The sequence below is a fragment of the Sphaeramia orbicularis genome, chromosome 13, assembly GCF_902148855.1.
Source record: "Sphaeramia orbicularis chromosome 13, fSphaOr1.1, whole genome shotgun sequence".
In the NCBI taxonomy this organism is placed as follows: domain Eukaryota; kingdom Metazoa; phylum Chordata; class Actinopteri; order Kurtiformes; family Apogonidae; genus Sphaeramia; species Sphaeramia orbicularis.
Window position 1 is genome coordinate 51626799 of NC_043969.1, and position 17746 is coordinate 51644544.

At 46.8% G+C, this 17746-nt stretch overlaps 1 protein-coding gene across 1 annotated transcript in view; it reads right to left on the reverse strand.

Moving 5' to 3' along the window:
• The window catches only part of ltbp4 (latent transforming growth factor beta binding protein 4), a 55237-nt gene that overhangs the window by 15072 nt on the left and 22419 nt on the right, over positions 1-17746 (reverse strand). The window contains exons 4-13 of the mRNA XM_030152936.1: positions 12944-13219; positions 12685-12761; positions 12281-12496; positions 11842-11944; positions 9347-9406; positions 7041-7163; positions 1922-2098; positions 1281-1418; positions 708-1016; positions 54-344 (exon numbers count right to left, since the gene is read on the reverse strand). Of these exons, the coding sequence (XP_030008796.1) occupies positions 54-344; positions 708-1016; positions 1281-1418; positions 1922-2098; positions 7041-7163; positions 9347-9406; positions 11842-11944; positions 12281-12496; positions 12685-12761; positions 12944-13219 (1770 nt within the window). The remainder of the gene's footprint in view (positions 1-53; positions 345-707; positions 1017-1280; positions 1419-1921; positions 2099-7040; positions 7164-9346; positions 9407-11841; positions 11945-12280; positions 12497-12684; positions 12762-12943; positions 13220-17746) is intronic.

Here is a 17746-nt window from a genome sequence, read left to right on the forward strand (position 1 = left end):
GTCCTGAAGGTCAGTGGGTGTGGATCTGAAGGGTGGGCGTGGTAAGTACTCACTCTGGACTCTGGTGGGCCGGACCGTTGGGGTGACAGGGGGTCTCCTCTGCAGAGGGGGGGCCTCTCCAGTGGGCCGCGACGCCTGGTCAGGGCTCTGTGGGCGGGGCAGAGTGGGCAGAGCATCCCCCCGGCCTGGGCTCTGTGGGCGGGGCAGAGTGGGCGGAGCATCCCCCCGGCCTGGGCTCTGTGGGCGGGGCAGAGTGGGCGGAGCATCCGCCCGGTCAGGGCTCTGTGGGCGGGGCACAGTGGGCGGAGCCTTCCCACCAGGTGACACGGCATGAGGGCGGGTCCCTGTTGACAGGACAAACCACAGGGTTCATGGCATTGGCCTCGTCCACACTTAGTAAACACATACACACACACACACACACACACACAACCAACACACACAACAAGCACACACCAACACACACACCAAACACACACACACATATACAACAAACACACACCAACACACACAACAAACACACACACACAACCAACACACACACACAACCAACACACACCAACTCTCACACACACACACACACACACACACACACACACACACACACACACACACACACACACACACACACACAGTCTTTCCCTGGAAACTGAACCTGGACTGGGTCTTTCTGGTCTACAGGTGGATTTGCTCAAACCAGTGGGTACCTTGAACCCCAGTGGATGCTGGTGGTGGTTTTGTTTGGGCCGGTCTAGTCTCAGGTTGGACCTGCTGGACTACGTGGACTTCTGGTCTCCGTGGCACGGTGATCCCGGAGCTAGCGGCCTGTGCAGGTTTGGTGGCCGAATGGGACCCGGGTAGAGGCTGAGGAGGACCGGGTCTGCTGATCACAGAACCACCCGAGCCTCTGCTGGAACCCACACCTGAAGCAGAACTCAGGGAAGTACCAGACGACGAGGAAGACGGGTTCTGCTGAGACCTAGAAGCTCCACTGCTACTGGACCCAGAACCAGGACCTGTGTGGACGGATGAGTGAGGTCCACGAAAAGGTTCAGGAACATTCAACAGGGTTCAGGACAGATTCAGCAGGATGCAGATTAATGAAGACCCCTCATACCTGGACCTGGACCAGTACCAGTACCTGTATTTGTACCAGTACCAGTACCTGTACCTGTACCAGTACTTGTATTAGTACCAGTGCAAGTACCTGTACCAGTACCTGTACCTATATCTGTATTTGTACCTGTACCTGCACCTGTATTTGTAAAACATGTGGGTACCTGGCTTGTCCTGGTTGCCGGGGGTTACCAGCACAGCCCCTCTGCTGCCCAGGTGTTCTGAGACTCTCTGGTTGAACTGGAGAGCTGATGCTGAGTAATGATACCCAGGACCAGCTGGACAGATGTCCTTAAACGCCACTGGACACAAAAGAGTTAAAGACCTCACATATGATGGTAGTACAGTAGTAGTACTAGTATGATAATAGTACAGTAATAGTGGAACTAGTATGATAATAGTACAGTAGTATTACTAATATGCTGATAGTACAGTAGTAGTACTAGTAAGCACAGCAGTAGTACTAGTATGCTGATAGTACAGTAGTAGTACTAGCATGCTGATAGTACAGTAGTAGTACTAGTAAGCTGATAGTACAGTAGTACTAGTATGATAATAGTGCAGTAGTAGTACTAGTATGCTGATAGTACAGTAGTAGTACTAGTATGATAAAAGTACAGTAGTAGTACTAGTATGCTGATAGTACAGTAGTAGTACTAGTAAGCTGATAGTACAGTAGTACTAGTATGATAATAGTACAGTAGTAGTACTAGTATGCTGATAGTACAGTAGTAGTACTAGTATGCTGATAGTACAGTAGTAGTACTAGTACACTGGTGACGGTGGTGGATGTGTGTTTTGGTACCTGATCCGAAGTACGGACACCGTTGACAGTCTGGACCCCAGGCTTTACCGACTCGGCTGCAGCAGCAGATCTGTTTGGTGATGTTCCTGAGGATGGGGAGGGAACAGGAGGACGGACCCAGACCAGAGCCCAGGACCCGGTAACACTGACCCTTCTCCTCTGATATGACACTGTGGGCTGTGGACGACACAACAGGACAGTTAGGGACGTCCACAGCAGCTCAGTTAAAGACGACCAGAGGAGACCGAGTCCAAACATACAGTCCATCAACACAAACACCAACAGACCAGCAGCAACACACCGAACAAACACCAACAGACCAGTAGCAACACACCGAACAAACACCAACAGACCAGCAACAACACACTGAACAAACACCAACAGACCAGCAGCAACACACTGAACAAACACCAACAGACCAGCAGCAACACACCGAACAAACACCAACAGACCAGCAGCAACACACTGAACAAACACCAACAGACCAGCAGCAACACACCGAACAAACACCAACAGACCAGCAGCAACACACTGAACAAACACCAACAGACCAGCAGCAACACACTGAACAAACACCAACAGACCAGCAGCAACACACCGAACAAACACCAACAGACCAGCAACAACACACTGAACAAACACCAACAGACCAGCAGCAACACACCGAACAAACACCAACAGACCAGCAGCAACACACTGAACAAACACCAACAGACCAGCAGCAACACACCGAACAAACACCAACAGACCAGCAGCAACACACCGAACAAACACCAACAGACCAGCAGCAACACACCGAACAAACACCAACAGACCAGCAGCAACACACTGAACAAACACCAACAGACCAGCAGCAACACACCGAACAAACACCAACAGACCAGCAGCAACACACCGAACAAACACCAACAGACCAGCAGCAACACACCGAACAAACACCAACAGACCAGCAGCAACACACCGAACAAACACCAACAGACCAGCAGCAACACACCGAACAAACACCAACAGACCAGCAGCAACACACCGAACAAACACCAACAGACCAGCAGCAACACACCGAACAAACACCAACAGACCAGCAGCAACACACTGAACAAACACCAACAGACCAGCAGCAACACACTGGACAAACACCGGCAGACCAACAGCAACACACCGAACAAACACCAACAGACCAGCAGCAACACACTGAACAAACACCAACAGACCAGCAGCAACACACTGAACAAACACCAACAGACCAGCAGCAACACACTGAACACCAACAGACCAGCAGCAACACACTGAACAAACACCAACAGACCAGCAGCAACACACTGAACAAACACCAACAGACCAGCAGCAACACACTGAACACCAACAGACCAGCAGCAACACACTGAACAAACACCAACAGACCAGCAGTAACACACTGAACAAACACCAACAGACCAGCAGCAACACACTGAACAAACACCAACAGACCAGCAGCAACACACTGAACAAACACCAGCAGACCAGCAGCAACACACTGAACAGGACAGAAAACATCCAAACCAGCAAGGTCCGAAAACACACACTGCACCTGTAGTAGTAGTAGTAGTAGTAATAGTAGTAGTAGTAGTAGTACTTATTCCAATCCTTATTACTTCATTCATTTCTGTTCATTCATGGACCCTTAGCGTGAAGTGTCTTCGTTGCTAAGTCAAAAGGTTCAGAGATGATTGGACTGAAAACTCTTACGGATTTTAACATAAATGTAAAAATATTTCAACTCTTTGGTTCAGAACAACTTTTTTTACGTGATGATTGTATTAATGAAAACCTGCTGATCAGGCATCTGTCGACAACAAAAACACACAGACAACAACGACCACAGCCCAGAGGAAAACCAGCCAAACAGACAAGACCATGTTAGCGCTGTCAGGCGAACCAACAACAGTCCGACGGATGGACAGACAGACAGACGGACACTCAAAGGAGCCAACGCACACACACATTGGTCCCTTTTCCATTGACCTTCAAATTCTGTGAATAGAACTTGTTTATATAAATTTATTTAATGGAAAAATGACAATTTCGCCCAAACTCTAGTTTTTCTCTGAATATTTTTTGTTGTTGTTTGAGGTGTTTTTTCGTAGTTAAATTGGTATTTGACACAAAACTGTAATGGAAAGACCTTTGAGTCCAACTAGAGTCACATGACCAAAACAAACAGATGTTGATGGATGTTAGAACAAGAGAAGAAGAAGAGCTTAACCCAAACATGTGTGTGTATGTGTGGACACACCAGGAAACCACATCAGTTTAGAATTTAATAGGAGATAGAAGGGGAACCAGCATTCTCGATTCAAAACAACACAGGTTTATGTTCAGGTTTATGGAAGGACTTCTACTGACATCTAGCAGAATAGAGAAACTAATCAGCACATTTGGGATTGAAAGGAAAAACCAACATTACACACTTCTGTAACATTCAGTAAGTATCGGTAAAGTTTTACGCAGATGTCCAATGGAAAAGAGACTAATGACACATGATACAAATGATACAAACACTGCTCCACGTTTAGAAGTACAACACAGTCAGGCTCAGACCACAGCACTAAGCTTTGATTGGTTCATTTGTTACCAGGCAGACCAGCATCCTGTAGCACATTCAGCCTTCCACCTCCTCCTCCTCCTCCTCCTCCTCAGTGAATGCTAGTCAGAATAAGCAGACCAGTACTTAGGCTTCCAACCAACCATCTGTGCTTTAAACTTCATGTATTTATCCCTGAACTCCAGTGGAACAGACAGGCAGACTCAAAGCCACAGTGGCTCACTACTTCCTCTACAGTTACCAAGTGGTATTACAGCAGAACAAAGTTCAATCCATGGTGTGACAAGTGTCAAAACTGTTGTCAACATACTAACCAGGGTCATTTTTTAATATTTTAAAGATGATATTTTGCACTTATTCCAATAAAATATTTTCCTTTCATATAGTTTTTGTTATTTCATTAGTTTTCATAAATGCTAACCTGTTGTTAGACACATCTATACTCTTTCAAAAGGTTTCTACTTCAGAACAGGACACCCTTGGCCAGAGGTCAATGATCACTTTGTTGTCGCGTCATCAGACCTCCAGCAGCGTGTCTTGGACACTCGGGTGAAGAGAGGGGCAGAGCTGTCAACTGATCACCACCTGGTGGTGAGTTGGATCTGCTGGCGGAGGAGGAAGCCAGACAGACTCTGCAGGCCCAAATGTGTTGTAAGGGTTTGTTGGGAACGTCTGGCAGAGCCCGATGTCAGTGCAGTCTTCAACTCCCACCTCCAAGAGAGCTTCGCCCAGATCCTGGGGGAGGCTGGGGACACTGAATCCGAGTGGACCATGGTCTCCACCTCCATTGTCAAAGCAGCTGCTCAGAGCTGTGGTTGCAAGGTCTCCAGTGTCTTTCGGGGCGGCAACCTCCAAACTCGATGGTAGACGCCAGAAGTAAGGGATGCTGTCAAGCTGAAGAAGGACTCTTATAGGTCCGTGTTGGCTCGTGGGACTCCCAAGGCAGCTGATGGATACCGGACGGCCAGGCATGCCCCAGCCCAAGTGGTTGTGGAGGCAAAAACCCGAGTCTGGGTGGAGTTTGGGAGGCCATGGAGGAGGACTATCGGTCGGCCTTGAGGAAATTCTGGCCAACCATCCGGCGCCTCAGGAGGGAAAAGCAGTGCACCACCAACACTGTTTACAGTGGAAGTGGGAGCTGCTGACCTCGACTGGGGATGTTGTCAGATGTTGGAAGGAATACTTCAAGGATCTCCTCAATCCCACCGCCATGTCTTCCACAGAGGAAGCAGAGGCTGAGGTCTCAGAGGTGGACTCGTCCATCACCCAAGCTGAAGTCACCAAGGTGGTTGGCAAGCTCCTCGGTGGCAGGGCACCGGGGGTGGATGAGATTCATCCTGAGTACTTTAAGTCTCTGGATGTGCAGGGACTGTCTTGGCTGACACGTCTCTGTAACATCGTGTGGCAGTCGGGGACAGTACCTCTGGATTGGCAGACCGGGGTGGTGGTTCCCCTTTTTAAGAAGCGGGACCGGAGGATGTGCTCTAACCACAGGGGGATCTCTCTCGTCAGCCTCCTGGGGAAAGTCTAGGGTCCAGGGTCCAGGGTACTGGAGAGGAGGATCCGACCGATAGTCGAACCTTGGATCCAGAAGGAACAATGTGGTTTTCGTCCCGGCTGCGGAACACTGGACCAGCTCTATACTCTCCATCGGGTGCTCGAGGGTTCATGGGAGTTCGCCCAACCAGTCCACATGTGTTTTGTGGATTTGGAGAAGGCGTTCAACCGTGTCCCTCCTGGTATCCTGTGGGGGGTGCTTCGGGAGTATGGGGTCTGGGGCCCTCTGCTAAGGGCAGTCCGGTTCCTGTATGACTGAAGCAGGAGCCTGGTTGTCATTACCATCAGTAAGTCAGACCTGTTCCAGGTGCATGTTGGACTCCGGCAGGGCTGCCCTTTGGCACCAGTTCTGTTCATAATTTTTATGGACAGAATTTCTAGGTGCAGCCAGGGGCTGGAGGGGGTCTGGTTTGGGGACCACAGGGATTCATCTCTGCTTTTTGCTGAAGATGTTGTCCTGTTAGCCTCATCGAACCTGGACCTTCAACGTGCACTGGGGTGGTTTGGAGCCCAGTTTGAAGTGAGTGGGATGAGGATCAGCACCTCCAAAAGAGCTGGAGGAGAGAAGAGCTGGAGGAGGAGTCTGAGGGGAGGGAGGTCTGGACATCCCTGTTTAGACTGTTGACTCCACGACCCGACCCCAGACAAGAAGAAAATGGATAACTGGATCAACTTCAGAATCTCTGAGGAACTTATTTTCTTTTCCACTGAGCCAAATCATTACATTACTGTATTCATTTCTTTATATCACTAAAATATATTATTATTATTATTATTATTATTATTATTATTATTATATTCAGACTGTATTTCCAGGGGTTTGTATATTTCCCACTTTTCATCCAGATTTCTGTAAAATACCATCAAACTCAGATGGATTTGGACAAACCTAAGGTGTCGTCTGCTTTATTCCAGATGTCGTTGCCATGCCGACGGCTGAGGCGGCAGTAGTGTGTGTGTGTGTGTGTGTGTGTTACTTACAGATGCAGATTCCATGTGAAGCGTCGAGGATGAACCCCGCCCTACACACACAGCTATAGCTCCCCCTGGTGTTCACACAGAACCCATTCTCACACAGCCCTGGCTCCAGGCACTCATTCACATCTACACACATTCATCCATACACACACACACACACACACACACATACACACACACAAACAAACACACACGTATGTAAACATAGGGACACAGTCTGTTCATGGATGAAGATGGTGTCGACGAACAACAAATCACACTCAGCCATGAAAGGAAAAACAGTGACACAAAACTCCAACATAAGCCTTCAGCAGGACAGGTGGAGGGGAGTCCAGATGCATCCCATAATGCACTTCAACCCTTTAACCCCTGAGCCCTGATTCCAGGTAAAAGTGAACATATTAACCTTAGAACCCTTAAGGGGACAGCATGAACAGTTCTGCCGGTGTGAACCTTCCATGACTGGACACAGCTGGTCGAATATTTCCACTGTGAGAAACATCGACAAAACCGTCAAATTCTAGTTTTAGTATCACTTGGAGTGGCTTTAAAAAGACTAAAATCTAAAAGTGTTGTTGTGTCACCCACCAGATGAAGACGGTGGGAAAACTCCAAAACCAATGGATTCAATGATCAAATCAGCTCAAAGTTGATATATTGACCACACATTTCGAACTCCATTCTCAGCTGAGAAGGTTTGAATATCTGAGGTTTCTTCGACCTCCAGTTCTGCGTCATTTCTGGGTGTAGTTGTGTTGAAGATGACTTGGACCACTTTTGCTGCGTTTCCACTACTTGGAACCGGCTCAACTCAACTCGATTCGACTCTGGTACCAGGTCCTATTTCTGGAGACCGTATCCATCACAGGATACTACTGACTTTAGTGTACCTGGATGTCATAGCGATGCGGTGCATTACTTCCATGTCGTCTACTCAGAGAGTTGATATACTCACTCGTTGCGTGTTGTCTCTTCAAGCTCATGCTAATCTTTTACATCTGAACCTCCTCAACAAACCATGGTGTAGTTTTTTGGGCTGTCATCATGTGGATTAACCTACCACTATATTTACTGTCAACTTCTGCATCTGTTTTTTGTAAAATAACGGGTCACAGAGACAACTCTCTGACCAATCAGTGGTCTGCAGTGTTTACAAGTCACGTTTTAGTATCTGATCCCCAGCCTTGGAACCTTGGTGGAGGTGATACAAAAAAACTAGAACCGGGTACCACATTCCAGGTCCTTTTTTGTAAATGAAATGCAAAACAGTCGAGTCGAGTCGAGTTGAGTCGAGCCGTTACCACGTAGTGGAAATGCGGCATATGATGACTAGACCCTCTGTGCCTGGTTCTACATCTACAGGAGAACCAGAACCTGCTGAGTCATTCAAACCGATCCTATTGATGAATCAGTGGTGGAAGGTCTGTCAGTGGGTTTCCTTAGCCCACAGTTTTGTCTCTCAGGCAGAACTGCACAGTAAAGTGAGAGCAGCAGAAAGAGGAGACAGCCTTATAATTAGAGGGTTTTATATTGTTACTGCTACAAATCCTGCATGATGAAAACTCACTACAACTAGAAATCACCTGAACTAGGGCTGAAAGATATATCGTTATCGTATAGATATCTATACATGAACATTCAAGATATTAATATCGAAAAAGCAACGATATAAACAATATAGATTTCCCCCGCGCTCGCCCTGCATGTACAGCTCTGGAAGTCACAACAAATTTTATTTATTCGTACTTTATGTTAATATTGATGACTGGCAGTGAGCTCCTATAAATAAAACTGCATTTTCCACATTCTTTTGTATTATGATGTTTGTATTTTTCTGAAAAATGCTTGGTTTTCACCGAAACCGCAGTCATATCATATCGTATTGATATCAAGATATCTGGCACGAATATCGAGATATGAAATTTTGTCCATATCGTTCAGCCCTAACCTGAACACAGCAAAACAAAAGGAAAACAAAAAATTCAAGTGGAGGGTGGGGTCTGCGCAGGTAAATACACCCCCACTCACTGACAGAGGGTCATAGGTCACGACTGACAAGGATTATTGTTGGAAACAGTCACTAGTGTGTGTTTGAAGAACGTGTTCCATACTTTACCTTTAGGCTTATTCACACTTGTTACTGTCATTACTACCTGATTCGTTCAAAATAACAATAAAAACAACTTATCTCTGCTTTCATCAGGTATGAAATAGAAGATTCAAAATGTTTTATTAAGTAGAAAAACTGCAAATACAGGAACAGGACATAGAAGTCTAAATGCTGTGTATGCGTTTGTGTCAAAACTCACCTTGACACTGTGCTCCATTTCCTTTCTCATATCCAACTGGACAGCTGTTGTTGCCTTTGTCTGGAAAACATGAGTGATGGATTCACACTGAATAATAATCTGAATACACAACCTCAGTTCAATCAGTCTACACTGGGACATTTTGGAAGAAAAATCCTTTTATGTAATACTGTTTGGAATTAAATGTTTAAACCCTTAAAGACCCAAACGTCCACCTTTAACTTTAACCCTTACAGACCCAAACGTCCACCTTTAACCCTTACAGACCCAAACGTCCACCTTTAACCCTTAAAGACCCAAACGTCCACCTTTAACCCTTACAGACCCAAACGTCCACCTTTAACCCTTACAGACCCAAACGTCCACCTTTAACCCTTACAGACCCAAACGTCCACCTTTAACCCTTAAAGACCCAAACAGCCACAGATGACCAAAACATCCACTGATCTAAACTGTTTAATAACTTCTGATCGTAATCCTATTAATACACATCAATAATTGGTGTCAAATACAGTTCTTCATCTTTTCATGGTCATCAGATATGACCCATTTGGATGTTCAGAGGCTCCATAGTTTCCATGGAAACACCATCATCTCCTACAACAGTTGGATCCATGACAGTGGATGGACACACTGGGTTTATGATCAGTTATTGATGTATGTTTGTTGAAAAAGTCATTTTTTCTTCAGTTTTCTCTGTTTCTGATTTAATAGCCTTCAACTTTAATCTGACCATTTATGAACATCTACATGATCAGTGAATTAAATACAGGAAAACACCTGATTTTCACTGAAAAAACCCCCCAAAAAACCCAAAATACAGAAAATAATGTCATAATAAATAGTGATAAATGTCTTTAGAAAGGTTAAATATAGAGAAAAATCCATTTGGAACTGACACAAAAGCCCAATCCCAATTCACCCCTTGGCCCCTCCAAGGGGGAGGGTTAAGGGGAGGGCCAAGGGGAAGGGGTAAGGGGAAGGCCAAGGGATAGGGTTAAGGGGAGGGCCAAGGAGGAGGGATAAGGGGTAGGGGGGAGGACCAAGGGTTAAGGGGAGGGTCAAGGAGGAGGGATAAGGGGTAGGGGTAAGGGGTAGGGGTAAGGGGGAGGGCCAAGGGGTAAGGGTAAGGGGAGGGCCAAGGAGGAGGGATAAGGGGTAAGGGGGAGGACCAAGGGTTAAGGGGAGGGTCAAGGAGGAGGGATAAGGGGGAGGGGTAAGGGGGAGGGCCAAGGGGTAAGGGTAAGGGGAGGGCCAAGGAGGAGGGATAAGGGGGAGGGCAAAGGGGGAGGGCCTATGGGTAAGGGGGAGGGGCCAGAGGGTGAAGTTCGTTCATGTTCCCCTCAGTCCTAGTGACACAAACTCTCCAAAAGATTAAAAAAAGTGTCTTTCTTTGGTTCTTAAATCCAGCTCTGTGGGTTTGATTGGTGTCTCCTCCACAGAGAAAACAGCTGATTGGTCAAAAACAAAGTGATACTGAGGAAATAAAACGTAAAATGTATGAATGTATGAAATTAGTCTTTTTGGGCTCAGTCACATAAGACAAAGCAAGCATGGAAAAAAAGGAATGGAAACACATCCATTCAGAAAGCAGCTCCTCTCACTCTGTCGCTCTGAGGTTCAGTTTCAGATCTGAGTTAAAAAAAAAATAAAAAAATAAGGAAAGGTATGATGAAGGAGAGTCCTCACAAGGATACATAAGTAGACACAGTGTGTGCTGAAGCCCCTTGGAGGTGCATTCCATGACTGTTAGTCAGCTCTGTGTATGTGTATATGTGTGTGTGTGTGTGTGTGTGTATGTGTGTGTGTGTGTGTGTGTGTGTGTGTGTGTGTGTGTGTGTGTGTGTGATAATGTCCGATGGTTATATAAGCAGCTCCTGGTGGAATCTGTCCAAATATTTCAGTCATAGAGTATCAGTGGTGCAGAGGGAGGGAGGCAGAACTGTTGTGGACCAGACCAGGGTTCTTACAGTCAGAACCAACACATTAGACATTCGACTGAAACTGCAACTGTCAAGAAAGCGACTAAAAAGGACTAAAAAGGACAACAGCTAATGAATGAATACAAAAAAACCTACCATAAAGGAAGGAAATAAACATAAGAAAACACAAATAATCAACTAAGAAGCCCTGTTCAAAGTGTTCTGTCCAACAGTCCAACAGTCCAGTAGTCCAACAGTCCAATAGTCCAACAGTCCAGTAGTCCAACAGTCCAATAGTCCAGTAGTCCAACAGTCCAATAGTCCAACAGTCCAACAGTCCAACAGTCCAACAGTCCAGTAGTCCAACAGTCCAACAGTCCAATAGTCCAGTAGTCCAACAGTCCAACAGTCCAGTAGTCCAACAGTCCAACAGTCCAATAGTCCAGTAGTCCAACAGTCCAACAGTCCAGTAGTCCAACAGTCCAATAGTCCAACAGTCCAACAGCCCAACAGTCCAATAGTCTTCGTTGTGTGTATGTGTGTGTGTGTGTGTGTGTGTGTGTGTGTGTGTACCTGCAGTGGGAGGACAGAGGACACAGTCGGTGATACCCCAGGCTTTCCCCAAACCTCTGCAGCAGGTGTCTTTACTCCTCAGACCCGGTAAAGGAGAACTGCACTGCACAGACAGTCAACACAGGTTAAACCCTGATGGACCAGGGTTAGGAACAGGAACAGGAACAGGGTTAGGGTTAGGGTTACAAACAGGGTTAGGGTTAGGACCAGGGTTAAGAACAGGGTTAAGAACAGGGTTAGGGTTAGGACCAGGGTTAGGGTTAGGACCAGGGTTAGGGTTAGGACCAGGGTTAGGGTTAGGACCAGGGTTAAGAACAGGGTTAAGAACAGGGTTAGGGTTAGGACCAGGGTTAGGGTTAGGACCAGGGTTAGGGTTAGGACCAGGGTTAGGGTTAGGACCAGGGTTAGGGTTAGACTGGTAAACCTGTGTTGAACTCACCTGTCCATCTTTGACCTCTCTGAAACAGTACTTGAATCCAGAATACTGGGTGTAGGTACCGCCCCCCCTGATGGTCTGGGCCTGGACCCCCCTGCTGCCTCCTGCAGGAGCTGGGGCTGGGGCTGGAGCCGGAGCTGGAGCCGGAGCCGGGGCCCCCGCTGATCCAGAGTGTGAGCTGGATGATAGACTCCGGAAGGTGGGGCTGAACCCAGACACCTGAGGGGGTCAAGCATCGTCATGACAACAAAGGCTTCTGTGTTTGTGTGTATTTAGTCTTTCACTGTGATTCTGATCCCACTTTGACACTGGGGGTCCCAGTTTGACACTGGGGGTCCCAGTTGACTCCTCCCCCTCAGTCCTCACGTGTACACACCATCTACTAATACTGGTCTGTTTTCTTTTACCTTCAGGACCTGGTGGACCTTCACACTGGCCTCAGGGGGGTGTTCCACTCGGACCTTCACCATGCGGGGGCTGGGGGCTGCACGAGCACACACACACACACACACACACACACACACACACACACACACACACAACACACAATCACAACAGGAATAAATTAGAAAACAGAAAAACCCAGATCAGAGTGTTTTAAATGTCATAAACATAAAGCAGTGATGGGACACAGTGGTCGACAGGAAGGTCAAAGGTCAGCTTTACCTCCAGGCGTCCCTCTCTCCTGACTCTGGACCAATGGCAGCAGGAACTCAGACTGGGTCAGATCCTGATTGGCTGCCATGGAGCTGAGGAGCGCAGGCTTCACGATTTCATTGATGGAGGAGGATGAGGTGGCGGCGGGGGGGGCAGGGGCGGGGTCAGAGGGAACTGTGGGGGTGACGGAGATCTGGCAGAATTTTCCGGTGAAGTTTGGAGGGCAGAGACAGCGATCCTTCTGCAGACAGACGCCTCCGTTCTTACAGAGCAGAGGACAAAGAACTGCAGAAGAAGAGGTTCACCATAAATATTCAAACAATGAAGCAGAGTTTGAACAGAAAAAGGACAGAAAGGAGTGTGGACCACAGGAGCAGAAGGACACAGCCTCTGTTAGGCACATGTTACTACGGTTACGGACATAGATTAGGTCTACATGTGTCTGTATATATAGATGTATATGTATATAAAACAGTAAACTGCAGATGTATATTGTGTATATTGTGAAAGTGCTGTAAATGCTCCTAAAACCTGGTTCTGATCCACATATTATCATGAACATGAATCATTCAGAGTCGGGGCCGACATTCCAAAGGGAAAACCATGTTTACATGATCTATTTCAAATTCAGACACTAATGGAAATATTTGACTGTGAAAACATCTGAATTTGTTTCTAAAATCCCAGTCACACACACACACTCAGGCTGAGGTCAACACAAACACACATCCATCATGTTTACGGTCGGAGTTTCTCAACACTCCCTTCTGTTTAAGATCACCCTCAGGTGGGCGGAGTCCTGTCAGTTGCTAGGCAACCACGGTGTCTGAGGTCAGTGTAAAACGTGCTGCTCTGATGCATTTGAAAACAGGTTTCAGCGGTGAAAGTGAACTGGCGCCGACTGAACCAGCCGTCTACTTCCTCCTTCCTTTTCCACAGGAAGTGGGTGCATTGTTACCCAGAGTTCAACGGGTGTCGGAGCCACCATTAATGCGTGGATAAAGCCGTGGGAGGAAGGAAACCTGCTGCTTTAACACCAGGCTTCTGTCGGCTCTCAGACCTGCTTCTGCACACGCTCTGATTATTTGTGTATGTTTTACCGCCGTTTCCCAGTGGGTCGGTTCCGATCCAAATGGGTCACGACAACATGAGTCAGAACCAAAGGTGTTTTCAGACCTGGGGTTGGTCTGATCTGGTTCAGCCTGGTCTGAAGTCTGGATATGGTCCAGTTTACTTTAGATATGAGCAGATGCTTAAAGAAGTTCATGAATTAATACTGGACTTTGAATAATGTCCAACGTAAGTGTAGGAGCATCATCCAGGACCCCAACAGGCCAGTACAGACCTGAACAGACCAGTAAAGACCTGAACAGACCAGTAAAGACCTGAACAGACCAGTACAGACCAGTAAAGACCTGAACAGACCAGTAAAGACCAGTACAGACCTGAACAGACCAGTACAGACCAGTAAAGACCTGAACAGACCAGTAAAGACCAGTACAGACCTGAACAGACCAGTAAAGACCAGTACAGACCTGAACAGACCAGTAAAGACCAGTACAGACCTGAACAGACCAGTAAAGACCAGTACAGACCTGAACAGACCAGTACAGGCCAGTACAGACCAGTAAAGACCAGTACAAGCCGGAGCAGACCAGTACAGACCAGTACAACCTGTACAGACCAGAACAGACCAGAGCAGACCAGCACAGACCAGTACAGACCAGTACAGACCTGTAAAGACCTGAACAGACCAGACCAGAACAGACCTGAACAGACCAGACCAAAACAGACCAGAACAGAAGACACCTGAACAGACCAGACCAGAACAGACCCAAACAGACCTGAACAGACCAGAACAGACCTTCTTAGACCTCAGTTTTAGACCACCACTGAATTCTCTAATATAACTGGAGTGTGTTTTGACCCTTTCCCAGTTTGGACACTAACCCTATGTGTGAACAGGACCTTTAACATTCATCTGTGATCATATGGAACAGTTTTGTCTCCTCACAGATGTTTGGAATTCAAACTAATGAAAGCCTTTAAAGTTCGTAAGTGGACATGAACATACAGGAGTCAGCTGAACCCAACGTACGACCTACTGTTACTGCTCACGTCACAGTCTCTAGAAGCAATACTATGGAGTCTTTTGTCTTTAATCGTCCCTTTGTGGACTTGGTAGAACCTCTAAAGCACCTCCATGACTGATGTAAAGACTGTCCTCACAAGTACAGTAGGACAAGTGTGTATGAGCAAAATGACCTAATTATTGTGTTGGACATCGCCCCACAGATGGACTGCATCACCATGGACCATGAAAGGTTCTGGGATTAACTGGGATGAGACACAGAAACAACCAAAGGCTGAAAAAAAAAAACAGTGTGCACGAACAAACAAGCAGAGGTTAAAGACATAAAGACGTCAAATGTGTAGAAGGATGTGAAAAACAGCAGATGATGGCGTCGTTCTGAGGTGATCCCATCCATGGGTTTGATTAAAGACGTACTTCAAACAGCAGAGGTTCAGAACCAGAGGACACAGACTATGGAAACATTAGCTCCCATTTAACTGTCACATCACAGTTTTCTTTTGATGATTTCTTAAACAGAGTAGATCACATTTGTCCTGGATAAAGCAGCCATCACATTCCTCACAAACTGAGACTGAAGTTTCTATTTTCAACGTATCAGAGGCACCAAGACACATTTACCTCCAGAGTTACTGCCACGTTTTTTTTTTCTATTCACTCTTTTTAATAGACTCTGTGCACCAGCTCTGTGACGTACTTCCGATCTGGACAATGATCGGTAAGTCAGTTTCTGGTTAACTTCCTGCTCCGGTCAAAACAACGAGGAAATGGACGGACAGAAAAACTCCAGCGCCTCCACTGTCAGAAAAAGGCGTAAATCTAATATGAGGGATACTTTTAAGGTGGGTGGAGCCATTGAGTCTGAATGTCAAAGTCTGAAGTTGTTCAATCAAAATGCTGACACAGAGAAAACACCCAGCCTCCCTGGGTCAGGGTTAGAGGACTAGGGAGATACTGGGGCATGGAAAAACACCAGGTGGGACAGATCAGAGACAGTACATAGGTGGATGGTTGAACTATGTAAGTGGTATGACTATTGTATGTTTGAAATGCCACGTGTACACTTGACCATGTAATCGATATATCTATGAATCCAAGCAGTAAAAATAAAACAGGTTAACGGCTGAGACGGCGAAACCTAGGGGCTGGAAACAGGATCTAGGTGGAGCCCGCCAGAATTCTTTTTTTAACCTTTGAACGAACACCTGGGCACTGATAAAAACAGATATTTGAACTTAACAGTGGAAAACACCTAACTGATGTATTAGGGATGGGAATCAAGAACCGGTTCTTTTTGAGAACCGGATCCCAGTAGCTCGATTTCTTGGAATTGTTTGCCTGCCTGCTTATTGATTCTGCCTTCGTAGCGCATGCGTGATGACATCATGCGTATGCTGCATTGTTTTGGTCAGGATGTAGCCATGATGTTGAGGCAGAAACGGTCTAAAAAGATGGCACCAGGTCCAAACAGACCACACCAGGTCCAAACAGACCACACCAGGTCCAAACAGACCACACCAGGTCCAAACAGACTAAACCAGGTCCAAACAGACTACACCAGGTCCAAACAGACCACACCAGGTCCAAACAGACTAAACCAGGTCCAAACAGACCTACACCAGGTCCAAACAGACTACACCAGGTCCAAACAGACCACACCAGGTCCAAACAGACCACACCAGGTCCAAACAGACTAAACCAGGTCCAAACAGACTAAACCAGGTCCAAACAGACTAAACCAGGTCCAAACAGACCACACCAGGTCCAAACAGACTAAACCAGGTCCAAACAGACCACACCAGGTCCAAACAGACTAAACCAGGTCCAAACAGACCACACCAGGTCCAAACAGACTAAACCAGGTCCAAACAGACCACACCAGGTCCAAACAGACCACACCAGGTCCAAACAGACTAAACCAGGTCCAAACAGACTAAACCAGGTCCAAACAGACCACACCAGGTCCAAACAGACTAAACCAGGTCCAAACAGACCACACCAGGTCCAAACAGACCACACCAGGTCCAAACAGACTAAACCAGGTCCAAACAGACTAAACCAGGTCCAAACAGACCACACCAGGTCCACTGGAACACAGCCAAAGCTTCCATTTCTTCTAAAGGGTGGAGTTCCTCCAATCTGCTAAAACATTTGTCCACAGCATCTGATTCATTTGATTCCCTATTTAGCGGTGCTTGTGAATCTAGTGGCAGAATGAACACCAGGCCGTCATCTGGGCCCAGTTCTGGTTCCGGTGCGGGCAACAAACGTCGTACCCCCTCAAATACAAGTTTCTGAAGGTAGGAGAAAGGAAATGAGGAGCACAACAACAGGAGACGGGCAGAGTCGAACCGGTTCCACGTAGTGGAAATGTGGTAATAGAGGAATTAGTGAAGAGTCTGTAGTTTCACTTTCACTTTCACTGGCTCCGTAGTCCTGGGGCTCGTTTCTGCACTAGTTTGTTAAATCGTTAAGCCCAGTGCAACGCAAAATGCGTCTATTTAACGCATTTTGCACTAACCCGTTTCTGGGCTCCCTCTTTGTTCGTTAACAACTAGCTCAACGCAAAATGCATTCGTTCATTAGTTCATTAACCCCAATGCAACGCAAAATGTGCTATCTTATTTCTGGGCTAGTTGGTTAAAAGTGAGCGCTCGCCAAGTTCCTGGTTACAGAGCTGATTTTAACGTGGGCCTTGGAGGTCCGTGTTCTCCCAAACA